At 35.8% G+C, this 17704-nt stretch overlaps 1 protein-coding gene across 11 annotated transcripts in view; it reads left to right on the plus strand.

The window, feature by feature from the left end:
• The window catches only part of Trdn (triadin), a 377801-nt gene that overhangs the window by 55873 nt on the left and 304224 nt on the right, over positions 1–17704 (plus strand). For all 11 annotated transcript variants that reach the window (XM_057761731.1, XM_057761734.1, XM_057761735.1 and 8 more), the window contains exons 3-4: positions 14900–15061; positions 16105–16137. In XM_057761731.1, coding sequence (XP_057617714.1) covers positions 14900–15061; positions 16105–16137 — 195 coding nt within the window. The remainder of the gene's footprint in view (positions 1–14899; positions 15062–16104; positions 16138–17704) is intronic.

Below are 17704 nucleotides of genomic sequence, written 5' to 3' on the forward strand. Positions count from 1 at the left end.
TTTCTTATTTAGCTTCTCTAGGATCACAAATTATATGCTCAATGTCTTTTATTTATGGCTAGAAACTGATTATGAGTGAGTACATCCCATGTTCCTCTTTTTGGGTCTGGGATACCTCACTCAGGATAGTGTTTTCTATTTCCATCCATTTGCACGCAAAATTCGAGAAGTCATTGTTTTTTACCGCTGAGTAGTACTCTAATATGTATATATTCCACACTTTCTTCATCCATTCCTCCATTGAAGGGCATCTAGGTTGTTTCCAGGTTTTGGCTATTACAAACAATGCTGCTATGAACATAGTTGAACAGATACTTTTGTCATTTGATGGGGCATCTCTTGGGTATATTCCCAATAGTGGTATTACTGGATCTTGGGGTAGGTTGATCCCAAATTTCCTGAGAAATCGCCACACTGATTTCCAAAGTGGTTGCACAAGTTTGCATTCCCACTAGCAATGAATGAGTGTGCCTCTTTCTCCACAATTGAGGAGGATACCAGAAAATGGAAGGATCTCCCTTGCTCTTGGATTGGGAGGATCAACATAGTAAAAATGGCAATTCTACCAAGGGCAATTTATGGATTCAATGAAATCCCCATTAAAATCCCATCAAAATTCTTTACAGATCTTGAGAGGACAATAATCAACTTTATATGGAGAAACAAAAAACCCAGGATGGCCAAAACAATCTTATATAATAAAGGATCGTCTGGAGGCATTACCATCCTAGACCTCAAACTCTATTACAGAGCCTCAGTATTGAAAACAGCTTGGTATTGGCATAAAAACAGAGAAGTCGATCAATGGAACCGAGTAGAAGACCCTGATTTTAACCCACAAACTTATGAACACCTAATTTTTGATAAAGGAGCTAAAAGTATTCAATGGAAAAAAGAGAGCATTTTCAACAAATGGTGCTGGCAGAACTGGTTGTCAATGTGTAGAAGAATGAAAATAGATCCATACCTATCACCATGCACAAAATTCAAGTCCAAATGGATTAAAGACCTCAATATTAGTCTGAACACACTGAACCTTATAGAAGAAAAAGTGGGAAATACTCTACAACATATGGGTACGGGAGATCACTTCCTACGTTTATCCCCAGCAGCACAGACATTAAGGACAACATTGAATAAATGGGACCTCCTGAAACTGAGTAGCTTCTGTTAACTTGACTTTTATAGGTCATAAGTTCCTATAAATATATTCATTTCTTTTACATCTTTCATTCTGCTGGAATGTAGACTTTAAAATTATCCCTTTAAAACCTCTGTATTTATTATAGCTGTTGTATTATTGTAGAAGGAGCTGCGGGCAGCATTCCTGCCGCCCGACTCCCAGCCGCCTGGCTTGCTTATGCCCCGAAATAACAACACACAAACTGTATTCATTTAAACACTGCCTGGCCTATTATATCTAGCTTCTTCTTGGCTAACTCTCATATCTTGCTTAAACCATATTTAGTAATCTGTGTAGCACCACGAGGTGGTGGCTTACTGGGAAAGATTCTAGTATATGTCCATTTTGGGATGGAGCTTCATCGCGTCTGGCTCAGAGACGAGAGGCATGGCGATCACCTCACTTTCTCCCAGCATTCTGTTCTGTCTACTCCACCCACCTAAGGGCTGGCCTATCAAATGGGCCAAGGCAGTTTCTTTATTAACCAATGAAATCAACACAAACAGATTGACAGAAGATAATACTACATCATTTCCCCCTTTTCTGTTTAAACAAAAAGGAAAGGCTTTCACTTTAACATAGCAAAATTACATATAACAAAATAGTTATCAATTAAGAATTACAGTTACAATATTTATATCTACTTTATCTTTTATCATAACAATGGAAAGCTATAACTCTAACTATCTATCTATTCTTCAACTCCATCAAAGACTCCAGAAGGATATAATATTACCTAAGTAAATAAGAAGTAAGCAATTTACAAAACTCTAGAAATCACAGAGATATCTCACTGCCTGGATAGTCACCCAACGTTCCTCTGTAACGTTGGGGCATCCATCTTCGGCCTACAATCCCTTGGTTTCCAGCAGACATTTCCAGGAAGCAGGGAATTTCAAAGGTAGTTCAGTCACAATCCACTGTGTCCCGCAGAATGCCTCACAGACTCTTTCATGAATCAGGAACCCTGAAAGATCATCTCACCTTTAGGTAAATTCAGCAGTCCTCTCTCTGTGGGTTCTCTGTGTCCAGTTTATGCAACAGTCCAGGCAAGAGCAGTTTCTTGCCCAAACAGCTATCAAACTCCATAAGGAGCCTCTTTGATGCCCTTCTTCCTCTTGAAGTAGATTGGTGCTGCCAGGAGCAGACGTGTCTCATTGTCATACAAATTCCTAAGTTATTAAAACATTAAATGCCATATTCTGTAGTCTTTGAAACATAAGAAGAATGCCTATTTAACTGAAATATATCTCTATATATCCAGAAAATCTAACTAACATGACTACAAACTTGACTATTATAGATGATTATCTATTAACAACCTATATGCATTACATTTTTACATGAACTACACAATCACAATACCTTAGTCAAGGTCAGAAATACATATACATATAACAAGATTGACCTTAAATTTAAATCACTAAACAAAATCTATTTCAATGCAAATTATTCATACCTATATCATATCCCCCTTTAAATGTAAAAGAACAAACATTTATAAACAATATTTGGGAATATGGATGTAGTTATTTCTCTCCAAACTGCTTCGTGCTGAATGGGAGAGTTGTTAATTAGATCTTTCATGGTGTAACCTGTGTGCTAGGTTCCTCTCAGTGGACAGTTGAGCAAAGTAATCTTTTGAGGGTGTTCACAGCAACCTTTCAGGAGGGCGTGGTCTATCATACCATATTGAGATAGAAGCAATCCACAGGGTCTCATCCTCTGTGAAAACAAAAGAAGAATCTCTTTTCCCAAGTATCCTATCCTTAGATCGAAATTTTAAAGTCAAGGTATTTTCAAAATATCTATCTTGGATTAGTTCAGCAGCATTTATAAACAAATATCTTTTAGCAGCTCTTGCTTCTTCCTCAACATTCAAACAATTCAAAGAAAGCATAATAGCATACAGTATCAATATTCTCTGTGTATTTTCCATCTTTGTGCGGCTTTATTTTAACCTCTATTTCCTTTATTTTTACTTTTATTTTTTAAGACAGGTTCTCTGTGTATCTTTGTCCTGGAATAACTCTGTAGACCAGGCTGTCCTTGAACTTTCAGAGATCCTTCTGTCTCTGCCTCCCAGGCATTGGGATTAAAGGCGTGTGCTACCACACTTTGAAGTCACAGAGGTCAATCTACCTCTGCCCCTTGAAGTCTCATATGTCAATTTACCTCTGCCTCCCAAGTGTTAGGATTAAAGGTGTATACGACCATACCCAACTACTCTCTTTCTTTACTTTAAGAACTTTAACATTTTTTTAAAACCTGCATATATTTTTAACACACTGTAAATCATTTAGGCATTTTGTTCAACTTTGAATCTTTCTTTTACTGTATATGTCTCTTTTGTGACCACATGAGTTTTTAATTTACTGAGCAATATGGGTAGGATTAAAGTCATGGCTTTGCCAGCTAGATCCAGTCCATTCCTTAGCTTTCTAGCCTCATGGCGGAGGTACCGGGTGTAGTCATTTTTATTGCCACAACTCTATAGCATTTCAAGTCCCTGCCAGCAAGCAAGCTTCAGCAATGTGCTTGCAAACCACACGGACCACCTGCCTGAAAGATTCAGAGTTTGCCCTGGCAGGACAGCCCAGAAAGCTGGCATTTGAAAACAGCATAGCTTTTTTCCTAGTATGGCTGAAAACCGAAAAGCATGCGTTCAGCTTTTCATCAACATTGTTTAAGTGTTTCTTGGCAGGGCCTTTTAAAGAGCTGCAGGGTTTTGCAGCTAAAGCTGAGTCAGGAACCTCTCTTAGATGAGAGCGCTTACTTGCTTCTAGCAAACAGAGCAGACCAGAGAAATTGCTGCTACCAAGAAAACATGCTTTACTCTATTCTTTCCCAAGCTTTCTCAAGCTTTCTGTGGATCCAGTTATCCACATTGGGCAGCCATTTTGTAGAAGGAGCTGTGGGCTGCGTTCCTGCTGCCCAGCTCCTGGCCACCTGGCTAGCTTATGCCCCGAAATAACAATTCACAAATCGTATTCACTTAAACACTGCTTGACCCATTAGCTCTAGCCTCTTATTGACTAACTTTCACATCTTGACTAACCCATTTCTTTTTTTTTTTTTTTTTTTTGGTTTTTCGAGACAGGGTTTCTCTGTGGTTTTGGAGCCTGTCCTGGAACTAGCTCTTGTAGACCAGGCTGGTCTCGAACTCACAGAGACCCGCCTGCCTCTGCCTCTGCCTCTGCCTCCCAAGTGCTGGGATTAAAGGCGTGCACCACCATTTCTAATAATGTGTGTAGCACCATGAGGTGGTGTCTTACCAGGAAAGATTCAGCATGTCTGACCTGGTGGCTAGCTGCATCATGTCTGCCCTGGAGAGGAGTGACATGGCAATCACCTCACTTCCTCCCAGCATTCTGTTCTGTCTACTCTATCCACCTAAGGGCTGGCCTATCAAATGGGCCAAGGCAGTTTCTTTATTAACCAATGAAATCAACATAAACAGATTGACAGATGACAATACTACATCATATTATTATTATATATTTTATTTTTTAATTTTATTAATTTATGGCCTCTTATGGTTAGCTTGGTTAGGTGTATAATTATATTAACAGTGGTAGGATTCACAATATAAAAATAATTTTAAAACCATCTTTGTGATTAAACCACAAAATCTCAATAATATATATTTTTGTTCAACTTAATGTTTTTATTCACATCTCTGTTTCCTGACACATTGTTCAATAAGTTTTCTATCTCTTAAACTGAAGTTGTTTGTTAATTTGTATATTCATATTAAAGCAGTGTTATGGTTAGTACTGTCAATTTCACAGAATCTGGAATAACATTGAATATTTGTCTCTGGACATATTCATACTGCTGGGAGATTGTCTGGATTTCATTAATTAAGAATGGAAGATCCACCCACTGAGTGTCACTAGTCCCTATTTATAAACTATTTACAAGTTTGTTTAACTTGTAAAATCTAACTAAAGAAGCCATTTAATATGAATGAATTTTAAAAATAATTTATTAGACATGTTAAATAAGACAAGTATATTGCAAGTATATGAAACACTGTGAACATACATATTCATATCAACCACCCTCTTTTCTCTTCTTCACAATCCTCTTGTTCCTTTGGTTAGGCATCTTCTTTCATGTTATGGGTACCTGTGTGATTTTATATTTCTATAAGGTCAAAGGGCCACAATTGAGAGCAATAATGACCTTTGTCTTTCTGAGATCAACTTAATTTTGATTTCATTGGAATGGTATTTTAGATCTCCTTATCTTGAGGAAATTAACTTTGTTTCATGCTAGCTTGGGAACAAACATACAATAATCTATAAATCTACAAATACTTTTTATCATTCCTTATTATACATATGAGTCAAAAGATACTTCATTCTATGTGCAACAGAGGTATGGAAAGAAAGATATAATACCCTATTTTGCAACATGATGGTTATAGTTGACATTTCTAAAATTAAAGGTAGTATCATATCAGCATAAACAGAAGAAATTTACTTAAACAAAAATTGGTATGACCCAGGAACATTCAAATCTGATGACCCAAAGACTCATGAAAACTAAATTTTATGTTTGGGTTTGATGGCAAAAGGCCAACCTTCTCAAAAGGTGTTTGGAAGGAATGGCACAAAGCCAACTGGAAAAGACTGGGAAAGGCTACAGGATAGAACTGCTTTATTTTTGTATGGCTCACGGGTATCATCATTCTTTCCCCTGAGATGATAAATGCTTTCTCTAATAAAAGTCTTATGACTTATCATCAGATAAGGTGAATTGTTTATGGCTAGTGTTCACGCACATAAGCAGGGATATTATAATATTAATAGGATTCTTTGGGAGAGAGGAAGCTATCTTTAGTGGAGTTTCTAGTTTAAATGGTCCACCCTAGAAAGAGGGATTCTACTTTATAAAGCATCCTTCATGGGGCAAAGCACAGCAGGAGAAAGAATAGCATGAATAACAATCCCAAAATATGATATTTTGGAGTGTAATTTTTCTGAGTGCCAGTAGTTGTGTTCTGCCTTGAAATTCCCCAAACGATGACCTGTAACCTATAATTTTAAGGCAAAACCAGCTCTTCTCCTGTAAAGGAAAGATACATATTTTTTCTATTTGTGAAAGTCTTTTATTTTTACATTCTTAGTTTTTAAAGCATAATATAATCCCTTGTGTTCATGACATAGGTAAAGGAACTAAAAACCTTGTTTATGCCTTTATTTGAAATATGCAAAGTCCTTACTTTGGCATAGGTCTACAGCTAGTTAGCATGTCTATTAGACTTAAACATTTGCATCACAATTTGCTGGTATTGGGAAGCAGTGGTGAATTACACTGATATTTTTGCACATATTCATGTTCTTCCTTACCTCAGGAGTAGCAAGTGAATGAAGACAGAGCAATCAGGTTCAATCTAAGTATATATTGCTAACTGACTGATGTTAAGGGTGAAGGTGCATAGGAAATATTAAACTAAGAGAGTTTTAAAAGCAGGGGTAAAATACCTATGCCTCCCATATTTAAAAAAATACTTTGTTTATTGTACCTTTATTTAAAGCTATAGACCTCTTCCTATAACTATGAATGTGTATGTGGCAGAAACTAAAATAAATAGAAGAGAACAGAGGAGAGTGGAACAGAGCAAGAGCAATAATTTTTTTGTGTTGTTTTGTTTTTACTTTTGCCTTTTTTTGGTTTTGTTTTGTCTTGTTTTAGGTTGTTATTTCATGGTGTGTACTTATGCAGTTTTGACCTAAGGGTCTTCCTTTTATAATTTAAAAATATAGAAAGAAAATAATAGTCACTAATATTTGGAATCATAGTGAAATGAGTTAATCTTCATCACATCATCATCATGAGTAAACAATGGTTTTCAATGTTTTTGAGAAGCAACCCTGACACTGTCTTTAGTAGACCATAGTTCAAAGACAATTAGAGTGATCAAACACCCAAAATTCTCTCAATATCTCTATCATAAGTTATAATTTTGACATTTTAGTTAAACTTGCAACTGAATACAGTAGAGAAGTAAAATTCTATTGTTCTGCTCAAGGGTCAACCTTTTAACATGAAAGAAAGAGCTGTGAACACTAAAAACAAAGATGACGAACCCCACGTTCTAAAATCTTATTTTGAAATAATGCATGCAGCTTGTGGGCATTTGTTGATCTGTGGTTCCTTCTCCTCAAAAAGTTCAAGGTAATGGAAATTCTGTGCAGGAAAGCCTTTGCTAAGTGTTTTAGTTTTGAAATACTATTTGCTATGGAAGTTAGACTAAGTAATTGGCTAACTGCAGATAAACACTAAAACAAAATATAAGCTGTTTTGAACATTTTCCTTCTTGGCAAAAGAAACTCTTTGGATCTGGAGGAATGGATTAGTGGTTAAGATCACCTGTTCCTCTTACAGAGGACTAGAGTTTTGTTTTCAGTAACCATGTGATGTTGCATAACTATCCCATTAGGCATGCTAGTTGGAGGGTGACCAACACTTCCGTTTGACCTCCAAGGATTCTAGGTATGACAGTGGTGCACCTACAATACACATAGAGAAAAATCTCATACACAAAGTAAACAAAGCTTTCAACAAAAAGAGAGATATAGTAAAACATCCAAATGAAATACACATGTGGACCTATGGATCGAAGAATCTTGGGCAAGATTCTATACCTAGGGTATATATTTGAGCATTTGACACATTGGAACAGAATGACAGAGAATTTTCAGGAGAATATAAAGAATAACTAAAATTCATAAATGTTGATGCTCACTGGAAAGCAGGACAGTGATTTTCAATTTTGTTACTATCACCAGGTCGAAATAGAGTCTTAGAATTCTTTCTGTTGCATAGTTTGAGCATAGTGGGAGTGAGGAAGCTTTTGCCCAATCTGTAAGGCAGGAGGCAGGGGAATGGACTGTTTGGCCTTTGAAGGGACCAATATAGTTGTTCACACATGTTATTAGTGATCTCCTGGCATCTATGCTTGGTTAGGGACAGCGGCTATGCCTGAAAAAGGACAGCTCTGCCAGATTTTCCATTGCCTTCTCCCACTTCTGGGTAAAATGCATAATTAGCTTATGAAGAGGAACAGCAGCTTATGCTGAGAATTACCACTGCCACTGAGCATGGAGATTTGAAGGTCAAAGAAGTAGGGCAATTAGAATTTATTGTCATGAATGTCCTCCCATCCCTTGTGAGCTGTGGTTGCCGTGCTCCCTCTACAATCTATCTTCCCTCTAGTTCTGATTTCAGACACCAATACAACATACAGACAGCTGAACTACTCATAGACTGTGAGTTATATAAAATCACATCCAAATTAGACATCCTGTATCTTTGATGCACAGTCATTTTGCTTTTGTACTCAAACCCTAAATGACACTCTGGGAGACAAAAGGGTTGTATATAATATTCAATCTATTTGTGTCTAAAATTTCCTTAGTCATTAATTTATTTATCTTGGCATATAGGATTTCAATTCTATCCCCTTTTGACTCTAATATTTTCATCTCCTTTCTTCTCTCTTTTATCATCATATTTTTAATTAATTATTTGCTCTCTATCTGAGTCGTGAATTTTTCTAATATACCCACAGTCCACTATTAATAGTCTGACTACCTGGTAACAAAATTAGAAGACTGAAGAAATCATAGTGTAAAATATATGAATATCCCGGTATTCTTCTTAATATCCTGGATATTGATATTGCCATTTTCCTAGGTAGGATTATTATTGTTGTTAGGAAACAACATGACCAAACGTTTGTTGGTGAGGAAAGAATTTATTTGTCTTACACTTCCACATCTTAGTTCATCAATGAAGGAATCAGGACAGTAACTCAAATAGAGTCAGAACATACATGCAGGAGATGATGCAAGGATTTTTGGATGGGTGCTGTTTATTTGTTCTTATTTATTTATTTATTTATTTACTTACTTACTTACTTACTTACTTACTTATTTATTTATTAAAGATTTCTGCCTCCTCCCCACCACCGCCTCCCATTTCCCTCCCCCTTCCCCGATCAAGTCCCCCTCCCTCATCAGCCCAAAGATCAATCAGGGTTCCCTGTCCTGTGCAAAGACCAAGGACCACCCACCTCCATCCAGGTCTAGTAAGGCGAGCATCCAAACTGCCTGGGCTCCCACAAAGCCATTACATGCAGTAGGATCAAAAACCCATTGCCATTGTTCTTAAATTCTCGGTAGTCCTCATTGTCCTCTATGTTCAGCGAGTCCGGTTTTATCCCATGCTTTTTCAGACCAGGGCCAGCTGGCCTTGGTGAATTCCCGATAGAACATCCCCATTGTCTCAGTGTGTGGGTGCACCCCTCGCGGTCCTGAGTTCCTTGCTTATGCTCTCTCTCCTTCTGCTCCTGATTTGGACCTTGAGATTTCAGTCCGGTGCTCCAATGTGGGTCTCTGTCTCTGTCTTCTTTCATCGCCTGATGAAGGTTAATATTCAGGAGGATGCTTATATGTTTTTCTTTGGGTTCACCTTCTTATTTAGCTTCTCTAGGATCATGAATTAAAGGCTCAATGTCCTTTATTTATGGCCAGAAACTAAATATGAGTGAGTACATCCCATGTTCCTCTTTTTGGGTCTGGCTTACCCCACTCAGGATAGTGTTTTCTATTTCCGTCCATTTGTATGCAAAATTCAAGAAGTCATTGTTTTTTACTGCTGAGTAGTACTCTAATATGTATATACTCCATACTTTCTTCATCCATTCTTCCATTGAAGAGCATCTAGGTTGTTTCCAGGTTCTGGCTATTAAGATCATGCTCAACTTCCTTAGCGATCAGGGAAATGCAAATCAAGACAACTTTAAGATACCATCTTACACCTGTCAGAATGGCTAAAATAAAAAAACACCAATGATAGCCTTTGCTGGAGAGGTTGTGGAGAAAGGGGTACACTCATCCATTGCTGGTGGGAATGCAAACTCGTGCAACCACTTTGGAAAGCAATATGGAGGTTTCTCAGGAAATTCGTGATCAACCTACCCCTGGACCCAGCAATACCACTCTTGGGAATATACCCAAGAGATGCCCTATCATACAACAAAAGTATATGCTCAACTATTTTCATAGCAGCATTGCTTGTATTTGTTCATTCTTAATGGCTTGATCAGCCTTCTTTCTTAGAGAACCCATCTTCCCCCAGATGGCTCCACCTACAAAGAGCTGGATCCTTTCCCATCAATTGCTAATTAGGAAAATACCCTACAGGCTGGCCCACAGCCTGATCTTATGGATGCATTTTCTCTATTGAGCTTTTCTCCTTTCTAATCACTCTAACTTGTGTCAAGTTGACACAAAACTAGCTAGCACAATCATTTCTGTTAGCTAAGATTTCCCCTCAAGCAATGATTAAATTGCTCTGGCCTAGGCCCTAGTGAAAATTGTTAAAATTCTTTAGCTGGTTTTTAAGAGGCATATGAAATATTTAATTTTCTCTATTTTTCCAAGATTTATCATTTAAATCTGTTTATTTTCTTATCATAACTCTACCTCATTCTGTTTTATAATTATCTTGTTACGTGTTTATTTTTTAATTTGTGAGTCCTCTAAGAGAAAAATACTGTATTTATTTCTCTTATTGTTCTTGAATAATTATTGAAATTGATAAACAAATAGAAAAATACTTTATATTCCTGTTTTCTCTGAGTAGACAAAAATATCATATGTCCATTAGGGCTTATATAAAATGAATCTTCTCAATATGGTTAAAATTAGAAGAGTATTAATCAACTACATTGAACTGTGTCCTAAGCAGTATTGTTTGGGAGTACAGATCACACAATCCATAGAATTTCAATCTATATACTAAGTTACTTTACGGACACTGAAATACTCAGGACTGTTCTAGGACAAAGAATCAAGCCAAAAACAGAATGAAGAGATGTGTCATTTGCTATGTATTAGCCTGACTTTGTGATGATAGATGATAGAAACTAATATTGGAAATTAAGTAGAAAAGAAGAAAAGTATGATGTTATCAAATTTTCTTGAATGTATTGATCATTTCTTCAGTTTGAGCTTAATTTTCAATTTGGAAAGAAACAGACAATCAGAAATCTGTGGAAAAGGTGTTTGACTTTACTGTGGTAATGAAGATTAAGGGTAGTAATACCTCCTTGAAACCAACTAAAATACACAAGACTAGTGGTCCATCATATGGGAAAGTGTGATAAAATTACTACACTTAATAAGCTTTTATAACAGCATCTTGACTGAATATCACACTGCTAAAGACACAATTTCACAGTGCATGTAAAAACAACACAACACCTACACCTAAAGCTCAGGAAACATTTTGGAAAATGGAGAGAAAAGGTTGTAAAAACAAAAACCAAAATAAACAAACAAAAATGTAAGTTTTCTACTCATTACTTTTTAAATATCTAAGCACAATATTGTTGACACTAGAAATTCCAGTGCCCAAAGTCTCACAGGACAAATGAATCCACAGGGATGCTATTTAATTCGATTGTGTTTTGTTTAAGGTTAATTTTAATTATATTGAGAATCATACATGAGTACCATTGCTGCATCATTATCGCGCCTTCCTTCTTCCTTCCTACTCTTCTGTACACCCACTTCCTCAACAATTCACAACCTCTTTGATTGTTATTATACATACACACAAAATCACATTTACACTCACCTATATACGTACATACAAATACAGCTTGTTAGTACATTTAATGTTGCTTGTATGTGTGTATGCTTATGACAGACCACATGGGATTTGAAAATCCACTAGGGAACATGTCCTAGTGAAGACTGATTTTCCACTCTCAGCCATCATCAGTTGCCTGTAGCTTTTCACTTAGATGTAGGACCTTGCAAAAATTTTTCTGATCCTTCTTGGCGTGTCAGCTTGTGATATCATTGGTCAGATCTCGTTTATGGAATAATACTCTTGAGATTTCATGGACTCGTTTTTCCTGTCACAGATAGAAGGCACTATCCCATAGTAGCCAACCTGATCCTCTGTTTGTTTGTTTAAAATCTTTCCATCTCCTCTTTTCCAACCTGCTCTCTGAGCCTTATGTATAGGTGCTGTATTACAAATCTATCAATTATGGCTGAGCACTGTATAGCTAGATGTTCCTTGAATTTTGATTATTTATTGATTTCTGTAATAGTTTCTATCTAATGCAAAAAGAAGTTTCTTTGATGAGAAGTGGGAACTGCACTTCTTTGTAGCTATAAGAATAAATATTTAGAATTCAGTCGGGGTTACACTGGTTTGGGAAACTGGAAGTAATAGGTTTCTCCTCTAAGTTCAAAGGCCTCACCAGGCACAGGAAATTGGCTCAACTATAGGGTCAGGCATGAATTTCCTCCTCTAGTTTATTGATTCAAATCCTACCTCTGTATTTTATGCCAGGATATAAGTCATAGAACTGAGCGTTTTAGAATATCTTGCCCTTTTGGCCATTGTCATGGTTCCTTGGAGTTACAGTTGGGCATAAATTCGTAGTCCATTTTTAAACTGAGTCTTTTGATCTGAGTCTTGATTCTTTGTTTTTTGAGTTCTTATATATTCTACTTATTAATCTTCTATCAGATGTATAGCTGGCAAGGATATTATGTATCAGAGTGTGTCTATGATCTCTTTTATGATTTTTTCAGTGTACCATAATTACAATACATTTCTTTTATGTGCTGGTTCTGTTTTCAATTTTTAAAATATTATTTGCTTAAATATTTAGTTACTCTACATTATCTTCAATTACAGGTGCTCTATCTTCTCGTTGATCCCCCTACTAGTAAGCTTTCTGCCTGTTTTCTTCTCCACCTACTGAGTTTTCCAATTCCATCTTCATCTCAAGTTCCCTTCAATAGTTCTTTCTCTTGACTGAAGTCAGTGTTCATACTCTGAATTGTCTTTGTCCTTTTATTTAGTCATGTATTTGTCTCTCTCTCTCTTTTTTTTTTTTTTTTGTACATCCCCTGGTCATGTATTTCTATCACCTGTAGACGGCGGCACTGAACATCGTGACTTTAATACCGTCCATTCTTTGGTGCTTTCAAGTTCCTAATTCAAGTAGCACATTTCCCTTATTGATCAGATAGAAGTAGCTGCATCTACGCATCACGGCGGGTGTGTGAAAGAGTAAATCTCAACCACTTCTCTACTTCATTCTCTCCACAACCTAGACAAAACAAAAAGAAGCTGACAGTATTTGTCTCCAAGCCTCCCCATCACAAGAAGATGCCATTGCTACACCTCCAGTGTCACTCACAAAAACTGTAAAATTACATAAGCAAGATGCATATTTGTTTTAACATATAGAATGCCACTTTCCATTCTATATCTCCATTTGTTCAATCGGTTTCTTTTTTAAAGCCTAGGGTTCTTTCTCCCTCACATGCTAGGGCCAAAGTGAAAGCATTTACACACTTGCCCTGAGGTGCACCACTGAAGGACATCAGGAGCTGCTGGCATGTTACACTCACTTCTCCCTGATTTCAGTTCACCATGATCGCCCACCATCTAGATGATTTTGTTTGGCCTTTCACTGTCTGTCTGTTTGTAGCCTGAGATCATTTTCACCCTCAGTACTAAATCTACTCAAACCTCCCATTGACTTCCTATCTTAATCAGAGTGAAAGCCTGATTTTGGAACATTTAACCTTTAGGTGATATGATATGTTCATTTATTTCTGATCTCTTAGATATATCAAAAGGAGAAGATTGTTTGAAAAGCAAAACGAGTTTCTAAAATTCAGAAAAAATAACTCTAAAATTTAATTGCATTATCAATGAAATCCCAGGTGCAACTTATGCTCTATTTCTACATAATCACTCAAGTAGGTATTAGAAACTACTTTTCCAACTTCAGAGAAATTTTCATATAATCAGAACAACTTTCATAAATTCCAGTGTTTGTTTATATTTTTTCTTATTTAAGCTCTCATTTTATAAGTTTAAAAACTTCCAAGATACAATAATAGTATGTTTTATAGGTTCAGTTTTATCTAATTCTATTATTAAAATTACTAGGAGATTACATTTAAAGAATTTACGTTTAAGGTTTTTTAAGGAACTAGAATTTCAAAATATTTAAATTTAACAAACTTTGCTTAATTTGACAAAATTGCAAACTTGATAATGCCAAGGCTTTTTCTAATAGTTTTAAAAAATTATAAAGCTAATATATGAGAGAGAGAGAAATAGAGATAGAAAGAGAAAAAGAAAAATCATCTTAAATCACCCATAACGAGTCTAGCCAAATTTCTAGACCTTGTTTGAAGATTTACATGGTCATCTTCTCCATGATGCAGTGAGTATTCTGTGGGTCAATGACTACTTCAACCTTCCTGAACAACTGTAACTTAATGATTTTAATACTTGTGTAGTGAAAACACATTATTTATTCCAATTTTTTCACCCCATGCTTTCATTTAGTTTATAGTCATTACTAAAATAACCTTCTTTTGGTATTTTTGTAATGATTCGAACCAAATGTTTTATATTATTTTTATATATATATCAAATATATATTACATATATTTATCAAATATACATGTCTATGTGTATGCATATATACATATATGCCTTATCTAATACTCATTTATATACTATTGTATTAATATACATCAAAATATGTTTTTTTATTTCTGAACAATAAGTAGTCTAGAGATATTTATTAGTTCTTTTTCTAGGTTCTCTAGTTAATGATCTATGTTTTTCCATTGTTTTCATGTCTTTTAGCAAGCTCCATTGCCAAGATTGGTTCAGATCCTCTAAAATTCGTAAATGATGTTGTGGAGGAAACGACTGACTGGTTCTATGGCTTCTTTGCTTTGCTGTCTGACATCATCTCATCTGAAGGTGATGAAGAAGACGAGGATGCAGACGAGGACATTGATAAAGGTACCCAAGGCACAGAGTTGTATCTACCAACTAGAACTGGAAATTGGGCACACTTAGCATTGGCTAGCTGAGAGTTTAGCCCAAATGAGCACTAGAGGAGGCTAAACTAAAATGGATACACATCTGAGTACAAAAAGCTCTCCAATAAGCTGCCAAATAGAGTAAATCACTCTCCATTTGGCTTTAATCTTATACTTTATCTGCCATTATGGAACAGATATCAAAATTAAATGCTGCTATTAGAGTGGTATTAAAGCAGGGAATCTTAATATAAACGATTTTAAAACCACAATAGATTTCCCACTTACAAGTTTATTTGAGACAGGGTAGCTATTTTCCCAGTCCATGTCTAGGAGGATTTAAACAAAAATATTAAAATCAACAATCACATGCTTTGTACTTATAAGTCACAGTAATATTCAAATGATGATAACTAATCTTAATAAAAGCCCAATAAAAACAGAAATTGATCGACTCAAATAGAGATCCAGAATGGAAAGATACATTTTAAATATTATACAAGTAAGCAACACACGTACAATGAACAAAGTAAATGGAAGAGCAGGCTGTATATAAGTTGGCATTTAGAGGATTTACAAAGAGGAAGTACCTTGATCCACTCTGTTAAATGAGATTCAAAAAAAAAAATGGTTACTCTTATTCATCCAAGATTATTTATTCAGTCTTACCCAAAAGGAAAATTATCGCGATTAGAAACCCTTTTATGACTTTGTCTGAATTTATTTCTGTTTTGGCCCTGTGAGAAGTGACAATAAATAGAGAAAAATGAAATTAATATGATGCATGAGCTATGATGCAGTAACTTGAAGCACTGCCGCAATTTCATTGAATTCATAAAGTGAAGCCATCTTAAGTGAATACATATAAACAAAGCAGGTACTTTGGAATTTAGGTAGCAAAGTATGCAAGAATCATGACTATTGAAAGCAATAGCTTGCAAAAAAATGTGTAAATAGAAAAACACAGGTAAATAGCAAATTCCTATTACCAGTTATGCTAATTTTCTATTTTTCTTGATTTAGGAGAAATAGAAGAACCTCCTTTAAAAAGAAAAGGTTAGTTTTGTTCATTTTTCCACATTTTCTTTTTTTATATATAATATTGATTTCTAGCATAACATAGATGCTCCTCACTTGTATTGTTACTTAACATGTTTCTTATATGCAGGTTCTCTTAACAGCAAGAGTGTGTAAAGCTCATAGTAAGAGCTGCTGAACTCCTAGTGAGCTCATTCAAATATTTTTGAGTTGCGTTTTTAGTGGAGGGCTTTGTCAGGGTGTTTGTCTACCTCTGTCTGTATACAGATCAATGTAGGTAGGTTGAGATTTCTTCAATGACAGAGAATTCTGTTGTGGTGAAAATGGTCTAGAAATAGATAGTGCCCATATCTACTTTTATTATAATCAGCTTTGCTGAGTTTAAACATTTATGCTCTTTGCTTTTCTTAATTTGCTGTCAACATTTTGTATCTCAAGTAGTGACAACAGTATATGCTAGCCATCAGAGTATGGAACATATGATCTTGGGGATAAAGTCATATCAGTAAATGTACACATTGGTCATTACCAAGGGAAGAAGTTGCTTGGTTTGTGTGGAAATGATATGTCATTTCCTTGTATGAAAAACTAGGGTTTCTATGACTGAACTTAGTTGGGTGCAGCGTGCTTCAAGGAAAAGTGGTACATCTTTGGAACAAGTGCCTCACAGGAGCAAGGACTTTTCCAACCAATCATAGGAAACATCCCTGGAAATGGTGGTGAAAACCAAGGTTACTGAGGTGAAAACCTCAGTACACTTGGTGTGAGTAAAAACTAGTCACTGCTTGATTCTACTGCAGTTGTTAAGTTGCCAGTGCACATACATATTTGAATACCATTGAGTTATCTAGCCAGTGTAAGTTACTCTCCAAAGACCACCACGGATTTAACAGGGTCATTGAATGTAATCAATACGTCCAGTCCAGACTTAGGTGTGAGTGAGCAGACAGAGCAGGTGGTCAACACCATACTAGTTGGAGGAAAATCAGAATCTTTGATTTCCACCACCACAAAAGGAACTGAACCAGTGAGGTTCCAGTGAGGCAAAACTTTCCTGAAAAAAAATTGATTTTGAAGCACTATGAGGAGAAAGGACATTATTCTGACCTCAAAATTTGGAGGAGAATTTCAAAATTCAAGTCAAAATTAAGTTACCAAGTTCAGGCTTTGAAAATCTAGATTGATTTGTAAACTTTGTGAGGACCTAAAGAGGGTCTTTCCAAGGCTGCTAATATTTAATAGCTGTTTATTAGGCCATAGTCAGATTTCTGGCTAATGAACTATAAGGAAATGATAAGTAATACACATATCTATTTTAATTGTATGCAGAGAGAGAAAATCAAGTGGAAATTTTTTCCTTACTTATAAATTGAATTACCAATTGTATCTTAAAGTCACATTCTACCCCTGTATATTAATATTTACTTTTTAGTAAAATTTCTCTCCTTTCTCATTTGACATTCCTATTGTGATTACTTTAAAAAATAACTTTTGAGAAATTATCAGCATACAGGAAAGTTCAACAAAGTTGTTTAAAGATTTTTCCTTGTGCCTTGATTCCCCAAATCAACACCAACGATCTACC

Source organism: Chionomys nivalis, chromosome 2 (genome assembly GCF_950005125.1).
Source record: "Chionomys nivalis chromosome 2, mChiNiv1.1, whole genome shotgun sequence".
Classification (NCBI taxonomy): domain Eukaryota; kingdom Metazoa; phylum Chordata; class Mammalia; order Rodentia; family Cricetidae; genus Chionomys; species Chionomys nivalis.